The sequence below is a fragment of the Musa acuminata genome, chromosome BXJ1-2, assembly GCF_036884655.1.
Source record: "Musa acuminata AAA Group cultivar baxijiao chromosome BXJ1-2, Cavendish_Baxijiao_AAA, whole genome shotgun sequence".
Taxonomy (NCBI): Eukaryota; Viridiplantae; Streptophyta; class Magnoliopsida; order Zingiberales; family Musaceae; genus Musa; species Musa acuminata.
Genome location: NC_088328.1, coordinates 30,445,502 through 30,469,194, shown reverse-complemented (window position 1 = coordinate 30,469,194; position 23,693 = coordinate 30,445,502). Strand labels below are relative to the sequence as shown.

The 23,693-nt window shown below is 37.0% G+C and overlaps 2 protein-coding genes across 2 annotated transcripts; both read left to right on the top strand.

Annotated features, from left to right (window-relative positions):
* The first annotated feature begins 816 nt into the window (after positions 1–816).
* Positions 817–11,998, top strand: LOC135609334 (NF-X1-type zinc finger protein NFXL2-like). The gene is made up of 13 exons (XM_065102476.1): positions 817–2,068; positions 3,441–3,554; positions 3,630–3,685; positions 4,917–4,983; positions 6,278–6,370; positions 6,487–6,572; positions 6,673–6,835; positions 6,911–7,141; positions 7,317–7,507; positions 9,021–9,102; positions 10,523–10,729; positions 11,415–11,504; positions 11,592–11,998. The coding sequence occupies exons 1-13, from the start codon at positions 932–934 to the stop codon at positions 11,754–11,756; spliced, it is 2,682 nt and encodes an 893-aa protein (XP_064958548.1). The 5' UTR covers positions 817–931; the 3' UTR covers positions 11,757–11,998.
* A 1,999-nt stretch (positions 11,999–13,997) lies between these two features.
* LOC135609331 (PHD finger protein ALFIN-LIKE 2-like) lies at positions 13,998–23,499 on the top strand. The gene is made up of 5 exons (XM_065102465.1): positions 13,998–14,248; positions 14,328–14,360; positions 14,434–14,656; positions 22,724–22,844; positions 22,918–23,499. Exons 1-5 carry the CDS (start codon positions 14,149–14,151, stop codon positions 23,167–23,169), a joined length of 729 nt encoding a protein of 242 aa, XP_064958537.1. The 5' UTR covers positions 13,998–14,148; the 3' UTR covers positions 23,170–23,499.
* Positions 23,500–23,693: the final 194 nt, after the last annotated feature.

Genomic DNA, 23,693 nt, shown 5'->3' with positions numbered 1-23,693 from the left:
GTAATATAATTTGTCAGCATAATCATTCTTTTTCCACCTTAAGTTGAATGTCTTGGTCTACAATTTGATATTTGTATTGCTAAGATAATAGGCTAAGATATTCTTGTTGAGATGTCCTGTATATGTTTGTTTTAATTGTGAGGGAGGATGTTAATGTTTGTAATATAATTCGTTAGCATAATTATTTTTTTTCAACTTGGGTTAGATATTTTGTTCTACAATTTGATGTTTGCATTGTCAAAAGAGTAGTCTGATCAACTGTAATTTTTAGGTTCCTCTTAAGATATAGTCTACAATGGAGATACCAAATATATAATTTTCTATCGAAACTCATATATCAATTGCAAAAATGTTAATTATTAGTATTTTTCCTTAAATCTCATCTTAATTGATATTAATCATCAATTACAATAGTTAATCTTTGAGATGTAAAATATATATATATATATATATATATATATATATATATATTTGATATAGTTTTATTGAAATATAAAATCATCATAGAGAAAAACTTACATATCAAATAAATATCAAATAGACTTAGCAAAAAATAAAGTCTTAAATCTTGATCATACAAATTTGGAGATATCGAATAGCCTATCTTATCCTTTGTTGAAAAAAAAAAAGAGAATCTAAAGACATCAAAAAGGTTCAATAATATAAAAGAAAACTATTTTTACATGAATGCAAATTTTACGATATATTCCTTTCAATTTTTATAAACCTAATGTTGATATATTTAGATCATTTTAATGTATATGTCCGAAAACCTAACCGATATATATTAACGCTACATAAAGCAACTTGAACCGAAGCGACCTGCTCCGGAAGAATTCTATAAATTCTGGGGCTGGCTCGATTGCTCGCGAGACCGGCGTTTTCGCTTCCCTTCGCCGGCGATCCAAAGCCGCGCGGTTCCTCGTCACTAATGGCCGCCGCCGCTCGATCTCGACCACCGCCGACACCCGATCCCGCTTCCCAACTCATCTTCTCCGATTCCGACGCCAGCGGAAGCGACGGGGACGAGGCCGCTGGCCGCGGAGCGGCCCTTGAGGACTCCATCTTTGCTGCCTACCTCCAGATCTCAGGACGGGCCTCGCCGGATCTCTCGAAGATCCGATCTTTCCTCGCCTCCGCCGCCGGGCGCGGCCCCCTGGTCTCGTGCCTCATCTGCCTCGAGCGCGTCCGCCCCGGCGACCCCACCTGGTCGTGCGCTTCCGGCTGCCACGCCCTTTTCCACCTTATTTGCATCCAGAGCTGGGCTCAACAGTCGTCTCACCGCCCGCCCTCCGCCACCTCCCCAGCTGCCGCCGCCGCTGCCTCTTCGGATTGGCCATGCCCCAAGTGCCGCCTCCTCTACCCGAGAACCCAGATTCCTAGATCTTATCTTTGCTTCTGCGGCAAGGTTGAGGACCCGCCCGCAGATCCGTGGATCCTGCCACATTCTTGTGGAGAAGTCTGTGACCGCCCCCTCCGTGGTCAATGTGGCCATCGTTGTCTACTCCTCTGCCACCCCGGTCCCTGTCCACCGTGCCCCAAGCTTGTCAGCTCCCGCTGCTTCTGTGGGTCACGAGAAGACGTGCGCCGTTGCGCGCAAAAGCTGTTCTCTTGCAACAAGCCCTGCCCCAAACCATTACCTTGTCAGACGCATCGATGCCCAGAGAGGTGCCATGAGGGGCCCTGTCCGCCATGTCAGGTCAGGGAGGTGTATAGCTGCGCCTGTGGAAAGACCAAGGAGGAGAGGGAGTGCTCAGAGAGGGAATTCCGTTGTGACGCACGGTGCACTGGCATGCTTGGATGCGGCAAGCATGTGTGTGACCGAGGTTGTCACTCTGGGCCTTGTGGGGATTGCCCACTTCAGGGAAGGAGGACTTGCCCATGCGGGAAGAAGGAGTACAAGGGTGTTTCTTGTGACATGGATGTGCCTACATGTGGATCCACATGTGAGAAAAAGCTGAGTTGCAAGATTCATCGGTGTCATGAGAGGTGCCACCGTGGGCCATGCGTCGAGACTTGTAGGATGGTTGTCATGAAGTCTTGCAGATGTGGGGGTTTGAAAAAGGAGGTTGGTAGTTAATAAAATCATAGGCTTCTTTTCTTAAAGCTTGTGCAGCATTATGGATTTTTTATTGCTGTTCGGGTGTAATGTTCCTGCTTATAGTGGTAATGAACTTCAGTGAATTAAAAAAAAACTATTTCATGTATATCTGAGGCCATAATATTGCATGCTCGTGGCAATGCCACGAAAGTTAAACTAACACAGACTTCTTTGACATTTTATAGTTGCCGAAGGTAGTGTTGTGGAATAAAGGACTCATATTTGATGTCATTCATATGAATTGGATTCTTTAACCCTGACTGCTACAAAAAAGTTAAGTATTTCCTTCATGAGTTTAACCTTGAATTAGCTGTCATGAATTCTCTTGGTGTCATGCAATGGTGAAATACAAGGGTTTCTTGGACAGCAAAGACCAAATTGTCCATGGTTAGTTTACTGAAGCTTTTGAACATGTATAAAAGAGCTTCAGAAACATCAGAAATAGTTGTTTATGGAAACTGAATATTTTAAAATTTTAGCACTTAGCATGTAGTCTTTTTTATCAACAAACTGACCTGCAACTGTGTGTGTTGTTAGCAGATGAGTTAGTGCTGATTGAATCAGCAAATTGTTTAGTGATAAATCTAATTACAAGGTAAAACATTGGCTACAATAACATTGGAGTTAGCAAAAAAATATGAACCACAACCATAAGGGAAATGAGTTGCTAATAATGATTGATAGACAAAAGCTATGGTTATGTGATCTATTAATTTTCTACAATTATCAGGAAAAAGTTGCAAAGAGATGGAAATATATCTCTTGGATAAAAGCTTAGTTGATAGAATAGAAAGGTGCTTTTGCAAATTTGTGGTGCTAGGGGCTAATGTACACCTTAGTGACCTGTGGTTAAAGCCCTTGGGAATCGGAAGACAAGATATGCATGTTGCAACTTAGAACAATATCTTGATAGCGATAATGGTCAGTTTAAGGTGTAGATTCACATTCTTTTTGTCAAGATCTGAATTTTTAGGTTCACTGAATCTGGGAATAGCCCATTAATGGCAGTATTAGCCAAGGCATCGGGTTATAGTAACTGTGATGAAGTGATGGAGAGCTTAATCTCACAAATTACTGGTAACAGTAACTTTCTCCACCTGTAGTAACCTTCTAATTCTTATGGTAATTAGTAGTCATTGAATTAATTCATGATAGGTTCATTAATATGTTTATGATCTTGTAGTATCATTTATCAAAACATTTCTGAATATGATCAATTGCTAAATTATTCTTGAACAAGTTGATTCAATTCCAAATAATCTATAGAAAATTTGTGGTAAACCAAGTATACATGTATATAGTAGCTGAAATTGCACAATTAAACCCTGACCTAATCTAGGTTCCTTGCTATCAAGATTTGGTCTGCGAGAGAAAATGTCAGCAGGTGAGGGATTGTGGACGCCATGCATGCAAGCGCCGTTGCTGTGATGGTGATTGCCCACCTTGCCCAGAGGTGTGTGAAACAGAATTTTCTTATGGCCTTTTTCCTTTAATAATATGTAGAAATGCTCGTTAACCAAAACTTCAGATATGTAGCAGGAAGCTCAGATGCAACAACCACAAATGCCCCTCACCATGTCACAGGTACTTCGATTAGTATTAGTATCTTTCTCTGTGTCCCATTGATGACATTGTTCACTGTTTGGATGGATTTATGATTTTATTTGTCTCTTGTTGATTTGTCATGGTAACCTTATCTTATAATGGGGCAAACTGCAAAGGGAAAGCAATAGCACAATATATGATTAATTTCATATGCTCATATAAAGTTGTATAAATAAATTACTCTACAGTCATTTAACATATTGTTCAAGGGAAGCAGTAGAATGGAAAGTGTTTTAATTACACAAGAAGCAATCCTGTTTATGAAGTTCCTTCGTCAGTCACAAGAGTACATCATGGATCAATGTTTTTTGCTACCTATTCTTCTTTATATATTTAAATGCAAAAAATTGCCTCAGTGTCAAAAGTATTTTTGAATGTGTACCTCAATGAGTCCTCACATTTGCATTTATATTCCTTTTAAGTTTTATTTTGCATACTTCCATAGTTCCATTTATATATTTCACAATGTCAGATTCCTTGCATGCATGCTGTTTTTAAGGGGATCGCCGCCTTTGAAGGAAGTATATTTAAAAAAATAATTTTAGTGTCTATATGAAAATTTTAATCTTGCTGATTATAAAAAACACATTTCTCTTGTACTGCTTCTTGTTGGATCCAAACTTGCTCTTTTGAAGTATATTGGTGTAATTTTGGACTTGAAGTTTTATGGTTATTTTCCTTGAAGCAAATCTATCTAAATTCGCCACTTTGATAGTAAAAATATATTGCATAAAAAATATATTCCAACTTTTTTATGGTATGTATGCACGAAGCCCTGGCATTTGAGTGTTACGAAACTTTATTCCAATATGTAACACTTTATCACTAAACTAAATTATATTATACTTATCAATGGGCCATACCTCTAAGTATAGTAGTGTGCTGACTTTGACAAAGATTCCTCTCTGTTTTTTTACTTTTGAGATACAGATTCTCTGGATGTTCATTTGTCTTGTTTTTCGTTTATCTTATGCTAGCCAGTAATTTAAGAACATTCTTAGTTTTAAACATTGTAACATGTTATCCATTTTTCATCAAGGGACCTGTTGTTGTTAGTATTTTGTGATGCTCTTTTCCAGTAGCCTAATGATTTGTATTATCTTTCAGTGTCTGTTTAAGCAATTTCAGATACTTGAACAGAATATTGTTTTTGTTGTGATTGTGACTTAAGGTGTTTTAACACTAATCCTGGTCTGCATTTTCTTTCTAGAGGTGCATGTGCTCCTTGTCCCTTGATGGTGTCGATTTCATGTTCATGTGGAGAGACTCTGTTTGAGGTGATAATTAAACCGTGAATTTTAAATCCCATGTTACATTTTCATTTTATTTGCATATCATTGGAAATTTTTGAAATTATATCTTAATGCAAGGATTGAAATTTCATACCGTACCGAAATTTCGAGACTTATTCGTTACAGTACTGTATACCAAGCGGTATATTTTGATATATCGCTCGGTGTATATATATATATATATATAGGGGTAAACTACTCGGTTTACCTCTATGCGGGGCAACATCGCAGATTAAAAAAAAAAATTGCTCGTCTCTCTTCTCGGCGATGTCGCCTGAGAAGAGAAGAAAGAAAAAAATCTTCGCCTCTCTCCACCTTGTGACACCGATGCCTCTTCTCTCGCACATGGATGAGAAGTCGCCGATAGACAAGGAGGAGAGCGGCGATCTCCAGGTTCTTCCTTTTTTTCCTATTTCTTTCTTCCCCTTCTCCCTCTTCTTTCTTCGCCCTTGGTCACCTTTGATGATAATACCTCAATCGACGGTACAACTCGGTAGCAAGCGGTCCGTGTACCGGTCTGCTGACGGACCAGCCCATACCGCCCGGTACGGGCGGTATCATTTGGTATTGCAGACCTTGTCTTCATGTGTCAATACTTAGCAAGTGGACGTGTTGAGCTACGGGGAAACATAGAAAAAAAATATTAATTTGCGAACAATCAAGCATAGCCATAATAGAATGCAAAATAAGCGAGAATCATCTAAAATGGTATGATCATATTCTAATGAGTCCTATAGATGCCTTGGTCAGATGAAGTGAGATAATTAGTATTAGTGGCATGAAAGTTAAAGGGAGACTTAAAAGGACTTTCCTAGAAACTATAAAGAAATATTTAAATATTCTTGATTCATATAAGAGCATGTACTTAGCAAGTTTGTGAGATATAGATTAGTTGCAGGTGTCGAGATCAAAACTTACCTATGCAAGTCTGGGGAGGGTGTAGCCTTACATATGCAAGAAGAGAGTCTATATCTATGGTATCTTGTATGCATGAGATATATATGAATATAAACATCTTTTTTTGCTCCAAGTAATATTATCTTTCTATGTATTACTGTTTCTAAAATGATCAACATGTCGTGATAAAAAGACAGAGTGGAAATAGTTTTCCCTTTTTCAACAAATAGAAAAAATACATGTCATTCTGACTTAATGATAATGTTCCATCAAATTATTAGCTCCAAAGTTTGAAATATGGTAATACCTAAACACGACAACTTCAATATTTTTGTGAAATTTTGCCTTTTTATGCTAATATTTCTTCAATATAATTATTCAGGTACCTTGTGGCACAGAAAAGAATCAAAAGCCACCCAAATGTTCTAGGCCATGTCGTATATCTCGTCTTTGTAGACACAAGTCTGAATGCCGGGTAAAGTCCTTGCTTCATTTGGTTCGATATACAACTTACAAGATTGTGTTTTAAGAATCACAATATAATTCAAAATTATATCAAGTTCCACATGAATTTTTTGTTCATTTTGGCAGTCCCACAAATGCCACTATGGAGCTTGCCCGCCTTGTCGATTAGAATGTGGTGATGAACTTTCTTGTGGACATAAATGTAAAGAGAGGTTTGTTTAAGTTTGCAAGTTATTCATGTGAAAGTCGACTTGTCTTAAATAATCTCCACTACTTCTAGATTACTAATTTTATTATTCTTTTTTCTTTTAGATGTCATGGACCTGTTCCGCCTCCAAACCCAGAGTTCACATTGAAACCAACAAAAAAGAAATTAAATAAGCATCTTGAGTGTGCACCTGGATCACCATGCCCTCCTTGCAAGGAAGTCATATGGGTTCCATGCTTTGGTCGACATATTGGAGAAGAACGTGCAGTATGTTTTTCTTTTCTCAGATTTCCTCATCATGCTGGTAATTTCATGTTTTCTAACTTGGCCCCTTTTTTCTAGATGCTTTGCCACAGTAAGAGACGGTTTTCCTGTCAGAACTTATGTGGAAATCTTCTTTCCTGTGGCAACCATTACTGCACCAAACCCTGTCATGTGCTGAAGAATCAGACATCAAACTTGGATCAGTATGGACAGGGAGACTCTAATACTGAAAAACAAGATCAATTGCTGTTAAATGCTGTCACTAAGCAAGGAGAGCCATGTGAAGATTGCTTTCTTCCTTGCCAAAAGGTTTAACAACCTTCTGTTTATCCCATTACCTTCACTAAGGCATTTCTGTTCTTTTAGTTAGTACTTCAATGTTTTCTTGAACTGAAAACTTGAGTGCAGGAAAGAATGACTATTTTGTCACTTGAAGTGATTTGTTACTAAATCTCAATTTGTTGTTCTTGTGTATGTCCTTTAGGTTAGGGAGCCTTCATGCCCACATCCTTGTCCTCTACCATGTCATTCCAGTGAATGTCCCCCTTGCAAGGTCCTTGTAAAGCGTTCATGCCATTGTGGTACCATGGTGCATGCTTTTGAGTGCATACACTATAACAGCTTAAGCAATGAGGAGCAACAAAGAATACGTTCATGTGGTGGCCCATGTCACAGGTAAGTTGTATATACTATTTGTTAGTTCCTTTATAAGGTTGAAGGTTTTGCCGTTTGCTGCTCTGAGATTACTTGGTATCTTGCTTTCCTTGTTAGGATCTAGTTGCTTGTAATTACCATCTAATTTGAGTCGTGTAGTTTCGTGTTTCCTGAGCAAACATAAAGTACACCTAGTTATGATATTTTGGTAGCTTTAATGCAGTGCATGTCATTTGTAATGGAAGACCATGCACAGTCAACCTTGTAGAACTTAGTTTTTGAAGTTTATGATTTTTTTTAATTCACAATTTCTCACCTCCACAAAGAAGTGTTTTGTAAGTTACATTTTATTAATGAGCAAAGTGCAGTGCTTCAGGGCATGAATTATGTTTGACTGAATTTGAGTATCATCACTTATCTAGCTATTTGACTTGGACTCATCTTCGGCTCTATTTGAAATTGCACTTAATTTGGCATAATTACCTCTTATATTTCTAGGGCTTGATTAGTGTTTATACTTGACTTTAATTTTGAGCTGAGCTTTGAGCACGATCAAACTCAGACCTAATCATGCCCACTCTTAGACTATGCATTAACTAATCCAGCAAGATGCCATCTCATTGAGAGGGTCCATTTGTGACAAACCACTATAGCTAAATTGATGCTTTCTTTATATGATGAATTGACTACTATATGCAATCAATTAAAATTTGTTTAAGTCTTATATTGTTTGAAAATGGTATTAGCATATGCTTTATTATCCTTTAGGGATAGAACAATATCTAGATTGTATGACTTAAGTCTGAAATTGTATATTTAATACCTCAATAGGCTATTATTAGATATTCTACAGTGACTATTCTAGTTATCTAGGACTCATTGATTTTTATTTTGTGGAAACTGAGTACATTGTCAGTGAACTAGAGGAACAAACATGTGGGAATATATGCTTAGAAATGTTACGTGGAAGGTGGAGATAGAATTCTGTTGCCGTGGAGAAAAAAAGGGAGGTTTCTTTGAGCAATGGCATTCAATCAGATGGAGATCAGCGAAGAGGTTCGAGTAAATATGGGATGTGAGATGAGTGTCCAAGAATCAAGAATTTGGAGTTGGATTTCATATTAAGAAAAGTGATATATCAGAGGGAAATAGAACACTTGGAATAGCATGTGTATTATCATGAGCACCATAAATTAAATATATCATCTTCTGGAGAAATGTTGGGTCTTGTCGTGTCATAATTTGGGAATGATTTGCACAATTTCTATCACTTTAAGACTTTACATTAAGTAATGTTTAAGCAGATCTATATTTGCTCCCTATGTAGGTTGGATGCGATATAGTCTCCTATTTGAGGTGGTGGTTACATTAACCCGTTATTTCTATTGCTTCGTTATTTTCATCTTCAATATGATGAATGAAAATAGGTTTTGCTTTCATTGTCACATGATCATATAATATGGTATCAGTTTATTGTTTGCCTAAACTGACTGTTTTCCAATGTAATCCTGATGATGGAATTTTACATTTGCAGAAAGTTACCAAACTGCCCTCACTTATGCTCTGAAATATGCCATCCTGGTCAATGCCCATCAGTTGATCACTGCAACAAAAAGGTAAAGATTTGGTATCTATTGTCTTCTGGCTTCTTTTCTATGGTGGTATTTATTAATAGAATTAACAAACACAACAAGTTAAGATTTATTAGATACTAGTAATGCACTGGGTTGCTTTAGGCGAGGTGTGAACTATTAGAAGCAAACACACAGATAATGTAATATAGTGGTTTGTTGCAGGATTCATGATTGTACTCTATATCGAGTCAAAAGAACTTTATACTGCATACAGAGGCAATATATATGGAGTTTGTTTTAAGAAAAGGAATTACATTAGTTAGTACCAATAGTTTTCTGAGAGCATCTGTTATACAGTAGCATTCTTCAAATTTTGGGGAGAACCACTGGTGGCTTAAGATTTTTTTTTGTCACATTGACTACATTCTTCTGTCTTTTCTCTAACTAAATACTTTGATGGTTGCACTCTTATGTGGCTAAGTTTGCTATGCTGAGTGGCATAGGGCAGAATGTATCATGTTGAAGTATCGATCATGCTATGCTGACCCATGGTAGAGGTGTTGACGTATTGCTAGGTCATTTTTTGAATTGTTCTAATCAACTTTCAGCATAAGGATATACTTTGAATTGTTAAAGCTATGAAAGAAACAATAGGGATGTAGGTAATATTAGATGCAGTAAAATGAAGATAAAAAAATATTTGTTAACAATAAGGAGACTAAGGAAAGATGAAGAAATTAAAGTTGTATGGCCTGATAAACTCTTCGGTACAAGGCAAGAAGCACACAATCAGGCATCAATATATTTCTTTTTTAATTTATGACAGCTGTCACAGTTGTTATCCCTTTTTTATTCTTTTCTTCTCTATTTCTCTCCCTCCATCTCTCCTCTTTATCTCTTTCCCTCCTTGCCTCCTTCACCTTCCTGCCATCATTGCTGCCTCATCACAACTGCATTGCTGCTGTCTCCTCCTTCCCTTTGTGTCGCCTCCTCCTACTGTTATGTATCATCACATCTTCTCCTTGTCCGCCGCCTCCTCTCTCATCTTCTCCTCCTTCTCCTCCTCTTCTTTGACTTCATCTCCTCGGTCTCCTCCTTTGACTTCATGATCGTCACAGGACCATATGATACATGGAACAGTCAACCATACCGATTCTCTCAAGGAGCAGTATGGTTTTTGGACTGAACCTTTAAGTCGTGTCATGGGCTACTAGTTACTTGTTTCCATTTGGATAATGTGGAAAAGATACTGCAATACAAATAATTTTCAGTTAAAAACGATAAGGAGTTCTATGGGAAATTAATGTGCATTCTGCTTAATGTTCTTCCTCTTGCATCAGATGTGTCCTAAGAGGCTAAGACAATTTCATGTTGCAACCTTCTTTTCAAATCACTTTCTCATAAGCATCTTAGCTACTTTTCTTTTTGACCTCTTTTTTTTGTGTCGATAATATCTTTCTAGGTGAATGTCCGTTGTGCATGTAACAATCTGAAGAAGGAGTGGCTATGTCAAGAAGTCCTAAAAGCATACCGCAGTTCTGGTCGTGATCCAAAAGATATTCCAAAAAATCAGTTTGGAGTTGGTATTCTTGCATGCAGTACAGAATGTGAAAATAAAGCCAATGTTGCGAAATCTGAATTGCAGCACCGTAAAGCTAATGAGACCAAGGTACAAACTGTTGATTGCCACTATAAGTTTTCTATCTCATAGTTTTTCATATGTTAAAATGTTTTCTTCTTAACTGCTTATGCAAACTTATTTGTGGAAGTAGTGATTTATCAAAATATATACTTAAACAATATACTTCTTACTCGAGAAGGTTCCTTTTGAAACTTGAATGCGCGCACACACACACACATATACATATATATATGTATATGTATACATACATATACATATGTTCTTGTGGAAATTTCTTGTTTAATTTTTCAGAGATTATTTGTGGAGGCACCAAAGTTACACAGGTATTAGCTCTAGTGTTGGATATGTAACAATTGATTGTGATACATAAATACATTTGCTACTCTTTGCATGCGCACATAAGTAGCCTCCTGTGATGATGAGAACATTCAACTAAGTTCCCCACCACCCAGCATTGTTCTAAAATCTTGTTTTCTTGCAAAAATATCTTGTTAGAGAACTATGTAGCAATTCATTTCAACAAAAAGGTCATGACATTGTTGCATTTCAAAATCAGCAGCTTCTTGCTAGTTTGTTGTTAAGCCATGATGTATCAAGAATACCATAAAAAATCTGCTCTCCTTTTTTTCCATGAGTTCTTTCAATATGAGCATTCAGTGGAGAACTGTAATCTATCTTGAAATGTCCACATATTTAGCCTACTTTCTTTCAGGAGCACCCGATTGTGCAAGTAGCAAGTGTTTCCAAGCGCAGGAGGAGACGCGAACGCATTCAAGAAGCCAGACAAGCCTCAAAGTTCCAGGTGACTTATTTGTACCCTAATACTCTTGTCATCTTTTACAGGTTGAAAGTCACGAGATCAAATATTTCTTTTTCCTTTCTTTTACAGATAATTAAGTCCACCATACAGCGAGGTCTTATCATTAGTATGATATTTATGGTGATCATTGCAAGTGTTTACTATGGTTACAAGGGTCTTTTCCTGCTCTCGGATTGGATGAATGAAATGGAGGAACAAAGACTGCATAGAAGAACTGCTGTTCCAAGATTTTAATTAAAGGAGAACAAGGACTTGTTTTCAAGTCTCCACCGGTCCCCAAATAGTTGGAATAAAAGCTTATTAGCTGTGTGTAAAATGACAAAAATTGGAATAGCATATCAGCATTTTAGCTATAAAATGCAATAATGTGAGTATGCTGATCTTGAATGTTGAAGATGTTTGATGTTGATTGCCTCAATGTGCCTTAAGCCCATACTATTAATGGTCCAATCACATAACAGACTAAACTTTCATTATTTTATGCTTTGAGGCTGTTGGGATGTCATGTCATATGGTAAATCTTTGTTTATATATATCAGAAAAATTATATGGTCTTATATTGTAATCAATCATTATATATATCAAGTTCTGATTAACTGCTTTGATATTTTTTGTAGGCAACTGAACACCACCCTCTCTTAAGCTTACAAGTAAAATTTTGATCATAGCTAATTATTTCAATTGGTTTGAACCTCATACTTAGTATTTGTAGCAATTTCAGTATACTGTTTTTTGTTTACAGTATACTTTTATAGGTCATTTTACACAGCTAATAAAAATACAGTATACTGTATTTTTGTTTACAGTATATTTTTATAGGTCATTTTACAAAATGCAGCTAATAAAAATACTATAAAATCTTTTAACAAAATACAGCTAATAAAAATGCTATAAAAGCTTTCGTCTGATGCGAATAGGTTGTTTATTGTATTTTCGATAGTGTTTATAGTGGTTTGATTTTATAGTATTTTTATTATTGTAGTTGAAACATTGTAATAAGTTAGTTTTTTATTTTTATTTTAGTAGTGTTATTCTTATTGGTTAATTATAGATTAATTTAGTAGTTAGATCTATTTAGCATCTCGATTCTTAAACTTAAAAATTTTATATGAAATTCTATAGTTATGAAAATGAAATATATAATTTTATTTATCCAAACATTATCGATTTTATTGACGAAAGTATGAAAATAATGGATAAAAATATAATTTTAATGTTTAAGTTTATGATGGCGGACGGCGTCGGTGATAGCGAATGATAATGTCGTTAGGGGTCGCGAGTGATTGATGTGAATGAGAAGAATAATGGTGATCGAGCAATTAAAGGGCTACTTAGCATTTGCATTGGTACCAACACAATTGTCCCTCTCACCTCTCGTTGTCACTCCCCTCATCCACAACAGTCACTCATGACCCCTAATGACATTGTCGTTCGCCACCATTGATATCGTTCATCATCATTAATTAGAATATTTAAATTATATTTTTATCAATTAATTATATTTTTTCATTAGTGAAATCGACGACATTAGAGTAAATGGACGGCGTCGGTGGTGGACGACGTCGTCCATTTAATATTTAAGTTGATAGTGGTGGATGATGTCGATGGTGACGAATGATGATATCGTTGGGGATCACGAGTAGCTATTGTGTATGAGAAGAATAATGGTGAAAGGGGTGAGGGTCGCTCTGCATCTGTATTGATGTCATTGTAGTTGCTGAGTTGCTAAAGGGCTGCTCCGCATGTGCATTGGCACTGACGTAATTGTCCAACGGTCCTCATCTCTCGTTGTCGCTTTTCTCATTCACAACAATCATCCATGACCCCAGCAACATTGTTGTCTGCTACTATCGAGGTCATCCGTCATCATCAATTAGAATATTAAAACCAATGACGGTAAATGGAGTTAGATATTTTACTTTTATAATTATAACTATAAAGGATTCAAATGTAAATTTTTTAGTTTAGAGATCGAGATGCTAAAAAGATATAATTAGATGGGATAATATGTAATTAGCCCTATTCCTATACTACCATATTAGATTAGATGTGGTGGCCAAAATACTATAATAGACAAAAATATTCTAACAAGCAAAAAAAAAATTTTGAGAGGTAATTTTGATATTTTAAAATCAATGGGTTTTGGAAAAAAAAGCAACATAGAGGTATCGATTGAAAAATACCTAAAATATGGGTTTTTTTAAGAAAAATTATCCATACCAAATTATATAATTATATGTAATATGTGAGATAATAAGATTAAAATTATTTTCTTAGAGGAAATTTGTGATAAAGTTGGCATCAACTCTGATTTAAACCCATCACTGTCACATAATCCACACAACTATATTACTATATTATTTCTGTGAATGCATCTTATTTTATTAGCAATTAAATGCATTTTATTTTATTAATATCACATTAACAAAAGAGATAGGAGAAAAACGCATTTAATAATTAGCAAAGCGAAAGGGCAATCTACAACCCCACCCTTCTCTCTCTCTCTCTCTCTCCACTTCGCTCGTCTTCTCCGCTCTCTGCATGCATTCCACCCGAACGTCTTCTTCCATCGACCGATAGTCACCGAATCGGTGAGCCTCCGATCTCAATCTCAGCCTCCGCCGCCATGGAAGTCGGCTCCATCTCCTCCGCCCCTCGCTCCGTTGAAGAGATCTATAAGGACTACAGCGGCCGCCGCGCCGGCATCATCCGTGCCCTCACCAACGGTCCTCTTCCCCTTCTCTTGATCCCTTTCTTCTTCTCCTTCTTCCTCCTTGGCTGACTGGCCTGTTGATGACTTCTCAGATGTCGATGAGTTCTACGCCCAATGCGATCCGGGTGAGTCTCCTTTGGCCTTTTCCGCGCAGATCCGACCTGATTCGTTTCTTGACCGGATATGTTGGTGGCGCAGAGAAGGAGAACTTGTGCTTGTACGGTCACCCCAACGACTCGTGGGAGGTGAACCTCCCGGCGGAGGAGGTGCCGCCGGAGCTGCCGGAGCCGGCCCTAGGGATCAATTTCGCGAGGGATGGAATGGAACGAAGGGACTGGCTCTCGCTCATCGCGGTGCACAGCGATTCCTGGCTCTTGTCTGTTGCTTTCTATCTTGGGGCGCGCCTCAACCGCAACGAGAGGTGCGAGTTTGATTCTCTCGTCGTATGTTTCGTATGCTCATATGTTGCGGCATTGAGTAGAAAGTAGGAACAGATGGTTTGGGGGTGTAGGTCATATATCTGTTAATGCAGGATCGATACATTGGCTAGTTTGACTGCTGTTTGATACGGTTATAGGATGGACCAAAGAAAAATAATAACACTAGAGACTCGATGCCACTATAGTTTAATTTTACTGGTCATGATGATGGATATGTAGGTAGGAAATATATGAAAGATGTGAGATCTCTGATGATTGTCACAGAGAATTGTTTCCCTCCACAGAAATGTTCTTGTTGGCCAGTTTTATTTTCTGATGTAATTAGCTGATTTTAATGCCCATATAACTTTTATTTGCCTTTTCTGTTGATTTTTCTTTACCAAATTGTAATCAAACAGCATGCCATTTGTCTTTTTTTCTTTCTGTTCTTTACCCTATTGTCTAGATTTTTCAACTTTGAAGGATATTCAGGGATTTGTTTTTTTGTTTCTGTGAATCGTAAAGTGTGATACAGACCTCCTAATTTGTAGCCAGCCAGTTAGGCTGATACGAAACTTTCCTTGCCACTGTTGTCCTGATTGTTATCCTGACTGAACTTTCATTTTTTTCAGTTTTCAATATATCATGTTGAATCATTTCATAGAGCCATCTGAATAAATAACTGTTCTTTGAAATTCATCAACTTTTGAAGGATGGCTTGTTTAAAACTGAGATGCATTTGGATATTTGCTGTCTAAAATGATTGTTGTTGTTTCATCTGCTTGAAGAATGTTTATATAAGCTGGTTTGAACAAAGCGTTGAGGAATTAAAGGCACGGGCAACTTTTGATTTTGTTTCATGATTCATGGTTTATTATAAATATGACCTTTAAGTTATAAAGGTCTGTGTGCATGAAAATGAATCAATCAGGTCAGTACTTGTTTGAGAAGGACCAATAAATGTAAGTAGCATTTGCAACTAAGTTTCTTATAAGACCCTAAGGTCTTATCGTAAAAGAAATCAAAAAATGGAGATGCTCTGATACCAAATGATAAGACCCTAAAGTCTTATCGTCGCTCTGATACCAAATGATAAGACCCTAAAGTCCTATCGTGGAAGAAAGGGAAGAAAAGGGAATGATAATGATCGCTTCGAGGGGATCGGCCTCCTTGATCGCTTCGAGGGGATCGACCCTCTTTGATCACTTCGAGGGGATCGGCCCTCCTTGATCACTTCGAGGGGATCGGCCTCCTAGGATTTGTCCACAGAGTGGAATAACATTTCATTGATTAACTGATTGATTGATTTCGAAAAGAAAGGGTTACATTACTATTTATAGAGTTCCACCCAGAGTCCACTTGGACTTGGACTCTAATAATAAATAAATATTAAATAAACCTCTACCTGATTCTAACTGAACCAAAACGACTCAATAAACAACTGAACTAAATGAACTCAATAAACATTATTCAAAAGCTCAGAAAAAGGGTCCTAACAGTTTCTAGAGGTTTTTGTTTCAGTCAACATTCTGAAACAGCTTAAAAATGATCCCTCGATAGCTTCAGTTGGTATTGATTTGGTTTCGGTACCTTGGGCTGAAACTAAACTTGCTAATGCACTTGAGATTAGGTTGTTTAAAGATAAAATTTGAAGTTTCCATTTATTAATATAAATTTGATGATTGGAGGTACCTTAAGTATTCATGAAGACCCTCTACAAGATTATTCTATAATCAACAAAGGGTAGTGCAAGATGAAGTTTAGTTCCGTTATACGAAACTGGCTTTTGATGGTTTCTTTTGCACACATTGAATTTGCATTACCTTAAATCTGTTGGAAGTGTCCTACATTTGCTTGGCCCTAGAATAGTGAAAATGGAGCATTTCTATCGGATTTAGTGGTAGGTTTTCTTTGGACGTGGACCTGTTGCCTGAACCACTTGAATCTTATCCTCCACTATGCATTATTATTTCTTTTTCCTATCTTCACTGTTTTACCCATAGTTATCAGGCTTGAATTGGGCAGCAACTTGGCCAAGAATCACGTCACTAAGGTGGATCAACCAGTCAACCACAGGTTTAATTAGAAATCATGATTAAATAATATTAAATAGTTTAATAATTCATACTACCATAATTGGAATATGCTCTTGAAACTGAATCTCAAATCTGAACCAGAATAACAAATAATTTTCACAACTTTAGATGAATCAAGAAAATATGCTTGATGTTTTGAGCAAGAAAGATCAAAACAAAAGGAGAAACATCAAGTATTATGTCGCTTCCAAATGTCCATCAGATTTAGAATAGAATTGAGCAAGATGAACAGTCCTTTCAGATCTTCAAAAAATAACAGTGATCTAGGAGAATCTGATCACTCTCTACCAAGACTCTTCAAGGGATCTAGAGGTGCCGGGTGGAAGGAGGCTGCCTGCAAGGCGAGGCCACAGTGCCTGTGGGTTGAGGAGCAGAAAAAAATCACAGGAGTGGCTTGGCACAAAGAGGTCCAGGAGGAAGGAGGTGGAGCAGCCTATAGCATGTGGCGAAAAGGAGGATGGTGTGGATTGCAGAGTTCCGCAAAGCTAAATTAGACCAGTCTGTCATTCCCACTTTCTGCAAATGACTTTCAATCTTCCTCCAACCAACTCCACTTTCTCTAAACTTATGTCATTCTGGATCTAGTTCTAGTTCATTTGGTAACCAAACACAAGATCACAGGCTACTTTCATTGAAGTCCAGTAGATGGTTCAATTTTGGTGAAATAAATGGGCCTTTGGGAGAGCTCATTTTTTCACATGGGAAGGCAAAAAGTCATGATAAATGGTCTCCCTAAATGTTTCGCTTTGGTTTTGTTTACTTATTTGGTTCCTTGAATAACCCTATTTCTCCTCTGAACTTAGTGGATTTCATTCTTTAGTCCAGTCTCGATTTTACCTATACTGTTCTGTTTATGAAGTTCTTATTCAGAGCTGGATTCTGGATGGTGTTTTCTCTGTCAAATTCTATTAAAATTTCTGCTTTTGTACCATTGCCCCTCTTTTGCTGAAAGTCTTTAGAAAGTAGCTGTCCCATGGCACCAAATGTATCATCTTATATTGGTTGGCAAACTACCACAGTTTTGTCTTCAAGGTGAACCTACTAAAGAGAAATTTGTGGACCAGAATAGACTAATAGGAAACAATGAGAAGAAGCTAATAGGCTAATCTAGTTAATCTAAACTAGCAAAATTAAATGAAAGTTAAAAGAGAGAACAAAATCCATGCATGCCTCTTGATCATGACACTTCATATGGAGATGGGGTTACTTTTGTCCCAAATCCTAACTGGTCTTATTCTTTCATTATTTAGAGTTTTCTTCTAAATTACAAGTTATAAACAGTATTAGAAAGCCTATGGACTGACTAACCCATGGCCCTATTTTCAGACCAAACAGGTATATTTTCTCTTGTTTGATGTGGTAAGGTCTCTTTCATCCTTACCTCTCTAATTTCTCTTCTCTAGTGAAGTTCTCAAGGGAACAAGACACTACAAGACTTCCAGTTGAAGTGAGATATCAGATGTGCTAGCTGCTGTATTGATCAAGATTAACCTGAAAGCAAGCTTTAAAAGTCTCCGCATCACCACCTAGGTTACATACTCTAGTTGGCCCATTCAAGTGTGCGCCACTGTACTTAAACTAAATAAAGGGTCAAACAGTCCTAAAACAGGGCAGGTTGGGGCCTTCGTTCAAGTTGAAGCTTTAAAGGCCTGTTATGGGTTCAAGTTGCATCATAACACAAAAATTGAGATTCCTAATCTTGGTGTAAAATGACCTAGATATAGATCATCATTCATTGTTACTTAATAAATGCTACTAGGGCTATATAATTATGATTATTTTAAATAAGGTTAATATAAGTATTTTATAGATTCATCCCTTTTCCATTCAATTTTCTTTTTGATTTTTATGGATTTTTATAATGATTTTGAGAAATTAGAACTTGATGCTTCAACATATTGAGTGCAGAACAGTGGGGGTAATGCTACCTATTTTTTGACTCTCGGAAAAACTATGAACATTTATGGCATACGAAGTGAAATTTTCTTTGTAAAGATGCAAAATTCAGCTCTATGATATCTTTTGAGGACATTTCTTGTGCATCAAGTAGCACATATACTTTTTTTTTTCATATGTCAGCCAACCTTTATATTTGGTGGCTGAGAACATTTAATTAGTCACTGTCAAAGATGGTAACTGCCAATTTACTATTTGGTAAATTAATCGAGTACCTTTTTTTTCATCTTGAAGCTTCCAAATTTCTATCCTTGATTTGGAAATTGGTCAATGCACTCATTCAATGTCTGCAAATTCTGAAAGAGTTCTGCCAATGGGATTTTAAATGGTGAGTGGTATAACATGATGTTCTTGGAAAAAAAAAAAGAAAACAGTATAACTTTGAGATATCCATATTGAATGATGCAGTGATTTTGAACACAGTCATATAAGACATTAGTCATCTGGATCAACTTTTGCCGAAGCATGGTGAATTAATGGTGCTTATGTAGGTAATAGGTTCAAATTCTTGGAATATTCTAAGTTGGAGGTTGTGTTGCAGTTGCTGCCTGTAATCAAAAGTTAATACCTGATTGATCTTTTGTTTTAGGCACCAATGTTATCATGCAATGTGGCCATAATTGTTATTTCTTGTGTTTCCAATAAGGTCTGAGCATTATTAGACAGTTCAAAATTATTGTTCCTGCTTTAATAACATGTTCAATGGAAAATTCTTTTTAGCTGACTACTGATTTACTATGGATCGGCTTATTCTTTATCATCATGTCTATATACAAAAACTGCATATGCTGTTAAGGTTTATCTTTACACCTTGTCTGATGTCTCTATTTATCATGACTTAATTAATGTTGAAGTACTAGTATTTCTCACAGTACGATGAAAAATATGTCCAATTTTGAATTGTATCTCTTTTTGCTACCTTTATCATATTTTGTTATGCAAACTAAGGTTTGCAATACCGAATGATACCGTCGGTATCGGGTGATATGTATCGGTCCGTCAGCAGATCGTTATACGGACCGCTCGCTACCGAGCGGTACTGTTAATTGAGGCATTATCATCGACGGTGACCGAGGGAGAGAAAGAAGAGGGAGAAGGGGAAGAAAGAAATAGGAAAAAAAGGGAGAACCTGGAGATCGCCGCTCTCCTCCTCGTCTGTCGGCGACTTCTCATATGCGCGCGGGAGAAGAGGCATCGGCGTCGCGGGGCGGAGAGGCGAAGATTTTTTTTTTCTTCTCTTCTCGGGTGGCGTCGCATGCAAATTTTTTTTTTAATCTGCGACGTCGCCTTGGCGATGTTGCCCGAGAAGGGAGGCAATGTCGCAATTTTTTTTTTAATCTACGACGTTGCCCGGGAAGGGAGGCGGCGTCGTAATTTTTTTTTTTACCTGCGACGTCGCCCAAGAAGAGAGGTGACGTTGCCTTGGCGACGTTGCCCCGCATAGAGGTAAACCGAGCGGTTTATATATATATATATATATATATATATATATATATATATATATATATATATATATATATATATATATATACCGAGCGGTATACCAAAATATACTGCTCGGTATACAGTACTATTCCATACCGTACCGAATAAGTCTTAAAATTTCGATACGGTACGAAATTTCAATCCTTGATGGAAATTGTTTCAGTTGCCTGTACAACAATAAATCGTAATGACCGCAGCCATCTAGGGTCAACTAAATAGATCTTTTTGTGTCATTAAGATGTGTTTAAGACAACATCACTAGTCATACTAAGAACAATCGATTCTGTTTTCATTATTTCAATTAAGATTATTTTAGGTGTTTTTTCAATCTTTTCTCATACTACTAATCATAGTCAACTTGCATCTAACCAGAGAATTCATATCTCTTTTGATTATCTTCACATCATTTTGGACAATTTTCACTCATCTTTTTTTTTTAATCAAAGCTTGGCCTAATTGTCATGAATGTAAACACTTTTTATTCTCAAAATACCTAACATGCATTTCATCATCCTAATCTTAGCAGCAGTAATTTTTTGTATGTGTTGTTTCCTAACTATCACACATTTTGACCTTTAAATAAATCTGGCTTGACCACTTCCGTCTAGAAGTTCTCTTTTAGTGGAAAGAGCATGCAACAATCAGAAAAGACTCCTGATGATCACTTTAGTCATCTCGTTTTGTCTTTATGAAATAATTTCTTCATTGATCTTTCTTTCCTTCCAATTATTAATAGATCCAAGATATCTAAAACTCATGCCTTTAGAAATGTCTCGTCTATCTTAACGGTACTCTCAATACTTCTCTTGCTTTGCTAAAGTTACAGCATATATTGGTTTTAGTCTTCGTCTAAACGGCTTTTTGAAAAAATAATCCTAGTTAGTTTGAAATGATTGTTAAAAAAAGAAAAAGAAAAAAAAATAGTGAGTTAGTTGATTAAGTGACTTGGAAACCAGTTTGTTATCTTAAGTACTCATTCATATTTAAAGCAGCAATTAACTGACTTGAGATCTGAAAATGTATTATAAAAAAACATGAATGATTCTATTAACTATTAAGAACCATGTTTCGACTTGAATCCAAGATCTTTAAAAGACATCAAATTTCTACTACCAGATATGGGTTTTTATTATGTTCTTGAGTTCATGTTATATATAAACTGCACTAAAATGTTGCTTTCATAAGAAAAATTTATGAACTTATCGAGGAGTCCACCATCTGCAACAACCATGTTACCCCCTCTATATACTCTATCACCCCTCTATAATGGTTACATGACCACACCAAGCAACCGTGTCACCTCAGTGCAGCCATTGCAAGGCTGAAATGGCTATATTTTTTCCATCTTTCTTTTCTTTTTCCTTTTCTCCAATTCTAGTGTTCTGGATTGGACAAGGATGGTTTTGAGTTTCATCTCACTGATCCTGAGCCAAATTGATTGATTTTCTAAACTTGGGAATTCTGATTTATTTGAATGTAATTCATTAGATTGTACGCATTTCCTCAGCTAAATATCATTGTGATTCCTAGTTTTCCAGGCATGAAGAGCATCATATATGCTGTCGGTCTGATACTAATATACAAAGACAAAATGCTGATGATGGCATTTAGCTGAAAACAGTATTGTCTTAGCTGCTCATACTTTGACATTCTCCAGTCATTATCTATTGGTTATCTTGTTTAGCATTCCTTGTCCTAGCTACTGGTCGTTCAAAATATATGCCACAATTGTGCTCCAGCTTGTCTAGTTTCTCTTTGCCTTGGTTTCTGCAGGACTTTGCTGAAAGAACAAATAAAAGTTCATGTACATGTGCAATTTACTTGGTGTCAGAAATTACTCACAATAAGGTAGAATTACATGTGCAATTTACTTGGTGTCACAAATTACTTACAATGAGGTAGAATTTATCTTTTGGACTGAATTAGGTCCAGATGGGAGCACTCAGAATGTTGATTAATGGTGAAGCAGCCTATCCCCCACCGAGTATCTGTCATTGCAAGTGTTTAGCATTCTTGCTTCGTTGGCAAGTTCTAGAAAAGCTGCATGATATCATTTGGCATTTTTTTTTTCTTCTGTTCTTGTTAAAATTTAAACGGTCACTGTCTCTATATTCAATAGCTGACATCACAATTGGAAGAGTTTTCATAGTGAAATTTATGTTGATGCCATGAGCTTATTGGATGTTAGTAGGAAAACCACTTGAAAAAGAAAAGTTGCTAGTACTGAAGTTCATCATGTTAGATATCTTTGACCAAATGGGTATTGTTGCATTCATTAGTTTCTTTCTAGGGATGAAAGTCGTGTCAAAGTTTGTGACAATAATCTCTCCAGCAGTCACAAGTCACTCATTTTTAATTGTTAAGACATCTCTAGTTGGTTGTTGGACTTTCAGATAAGCTACAAGTCTTGGCAGTAAAAAGAAAAACATGATTTAAGATGAATTGCATCAAATATGAGCACTGAAGCTCAGTACTCTAATTGATTACTTTGTATTTGACAACAAAACATCTTTTTGTCCTCCATGCCAACAGGAAACGCTTGTTTAGCATGATCAATGAGCTTCCATCTGTCTTCGAAGTGGTTTCAGATAGGAGACAATCAAGAGAGAAGTCTAGCATGGACAGTGGAAGCAAATCTAAAACGGCAACCAAGGTAATGATTTTTGAATCTCTCACATGTCTCTGCTTCCCTTCCTAATCCTTGCCCAATAACTACTTCCCCGTAGCGCACCAGTGATGGCCAGATAAAAAGCAACTCGAAAACAGCTGATGAGGGTTACGGTGAAGACGACGACGAACACAGCGAAACACTCTGTGGAGCTTGTGGTGGAAGCTACAGTGCGGATGAGTTTTGGATTGCATGTGATGTATGTGAAAGGTGGTTCCATGGCAAGTGCGTGAAGATAACTCCTGCAAAAGCCGAGAGCATAAAGCAATACAAGTGCCCGAGTTGCAGTTCAAAGAAAGGAAGGCAGTAAGAACTACTGCCAGCACTCCTCCTCCAATGGCAAAACCAAAGAGTTAAGTCCTTGAAACTTGGTTTCTCGATAACTGCTAGTGGTAGGGCCTATGCAAATGCTACCTTCATCTGAAACAGAATTCTACTATGGTCCGAGAAATCCATATTTACATTTATGACTCCATGCTTGTCTACTCTGTTGCTGTAGTTAACTAGTCAAGCACTCATCGATCCTTCTTTTATTTTATACTTCCATCTGACAAAGTGTGTTAGTCTAACTGCATTGAACTTTGTGTATCATGCTCTATCAAACTGGTTAGTAATTAATTGCATGTGTAGTTCCTCTGTATATTTCAGTTAGTAGGGATGCCTTTGTAGCATTCATTGCATGTCATTGCAAGTAATCATTAGCTGTGCTCAGCTTGATTGATTGGCCCATATATGAAGTTACTGCATCTCTCTTTTTTCCCGCCAAAAGAGAAAAAAAACAGCACATGTGTGACTTCATCACTCTCTCTCTCTCTCCCTTCCTCGGAAGCATAA

Coding starts and splice junctions, on each gene's coding strand:
- LOC135609334 (XM_065102476.1), top strand. CDS start 932: ATGGCCGCCGCCGCTCGATCTCGACCACCGCCGACACCCGATCCCGCT. Junction 2,069..3,440: donor GTGGGGGTTTGAAAAAGGAG/GTTGGTAGTTAA, acceptor GACCTAATCTAG/GTTCCTTGCTATCAAGATTT. Junction 7,508..9,020: donor TGTGGTGGCCCATGTCACAG/GTAAGTTGTATA, acceptor TTACATTTGCAG/AAAGTTACCAAACTGCCCTC.
- LOC135609331 (XM_065102465.1), top strand. CDS start 14,149: ATGGAAGTCGGCTCCATCTCCTCCGCCCCTCGCTCCGTTGAAGAGATC. Junction 14,249..14,327: donor CATCCGTGCCCTCACCAACG/GTCCTCTTCCCC, acceptor ATGACTTCTCAG/ATGTCGATGAGTTCTACGCC. Junction 14,657..22,723: donor CGCCTCAACCGCAACGAGAG/GTGCGAGTTTGA, acceptor CCATGCCAACAG/GAAACGCTTGTTTAGCATGA.